Here is a 784-nt window from a genome sequence, read left to right as displayed (position 1 = left end):
TCCCACCTCTCCCCACTCCCCCATTTTTGCCTGTGCCAAAAGTGGCAGCCAGGCCCCCTTTTGCTACTTTACCATAGATGACCACCAGTAGGTGGCTCAGGAGCAGCAGGCCCAGTAAGAGCCCCATCACAGCCAGAGCCACTTCTGTCCTTTCTTCTAGCCTCCTGATATTAAAAAGATGAACTCCTGATGGCTTCCAGAGTCTGCGCTTGCTTACTTCCCTTTCTTCCTTATATCTCTCACACGGACTCCAAGTCTCATCTAACATTCCCCTTCCTTCCCTATTTCAGTACAAGTCACATGAGCACCCCCTCCCTACCCTGCCTGGGGTTGGAGTTTTAACTGTGAGTGAAGCAATTCTTCCCCTTGCTAAAGTATTGCCTTGACTTTCCCTGGAGCCAATAGGAGTTTCTGGCCTTTGATTTCCCAAGCTGTGTTTATTTTGTGTTTCCTCAACAAGATGAGGTTGAGGAATAACTTTGGGATGAGTGTGCTCCCTCCACTATGGAAGTATTTTCCTTCCTGGTGTGCCCAGGTAGAATAGATCAACTTTGCTGGACTATGCAATATTCAGCAGTCGTACTGTTAACCCGTGTCTATTCAGTCTATGCAAATAAACAAAGGGTTGGAGATGGGTGTCTATGGGCCTCAGAATGCAGGAGATTAAGTTTGTGAAAGATATTTTTATATATCAGTGTTTAAATAATTTGTAAGCCCGTGAATAATGCTGTTATGGGGGAATATACCCCCACATCTCCTATAGGGAAAGCTTTCTCTGATAGCT

The 784-nt window shown here is 45.8% G+C and overlaps 1 protein-coding gene across 1 annotated transcript in view; it reads right to left on the bottom strand.

The window, feature by feature from the left end:
• LOC104983388 (V-set and immunoglobulin domain-containing protein 4-like) overlaps positions 1–259 on the bottom strand; it is a 10714-nt gene extending 10455 nt beyond the window's left edge. The window contains 1 exon segment of the mRNA XM_010832845.1: positions 73–259. Coding sequence (XP_010831147.1) covers positions 73–127 — 55 coding nt within the window. The 5' untranslated portion in view covers positions 128–259.
• Positions 260–784: the final 525 nt, after the last annotated feature.

The sequence above is a fragment of the Bison bison genome, unplaced genomic scaffold (assembly GCF_000754665.1).
Source record: "Bison bison bison isolate TAMUID 2011002044 unplaced genomic scaffold, Bison_UMD1.0 scf7180017862348, whole genome shotgun sequence".
Classification (NCBI taxonomy): domain Eukaryota; kingdom Metazoa; phylum Chordata; class Mammalia; order Artiodactyla; family Bovidae; genus Bison; species Bison bison.
Note: the sequence above shows the minus strand (reverse complement) of the source record. Positions and strands in the feature narration are given on the sequence as shown.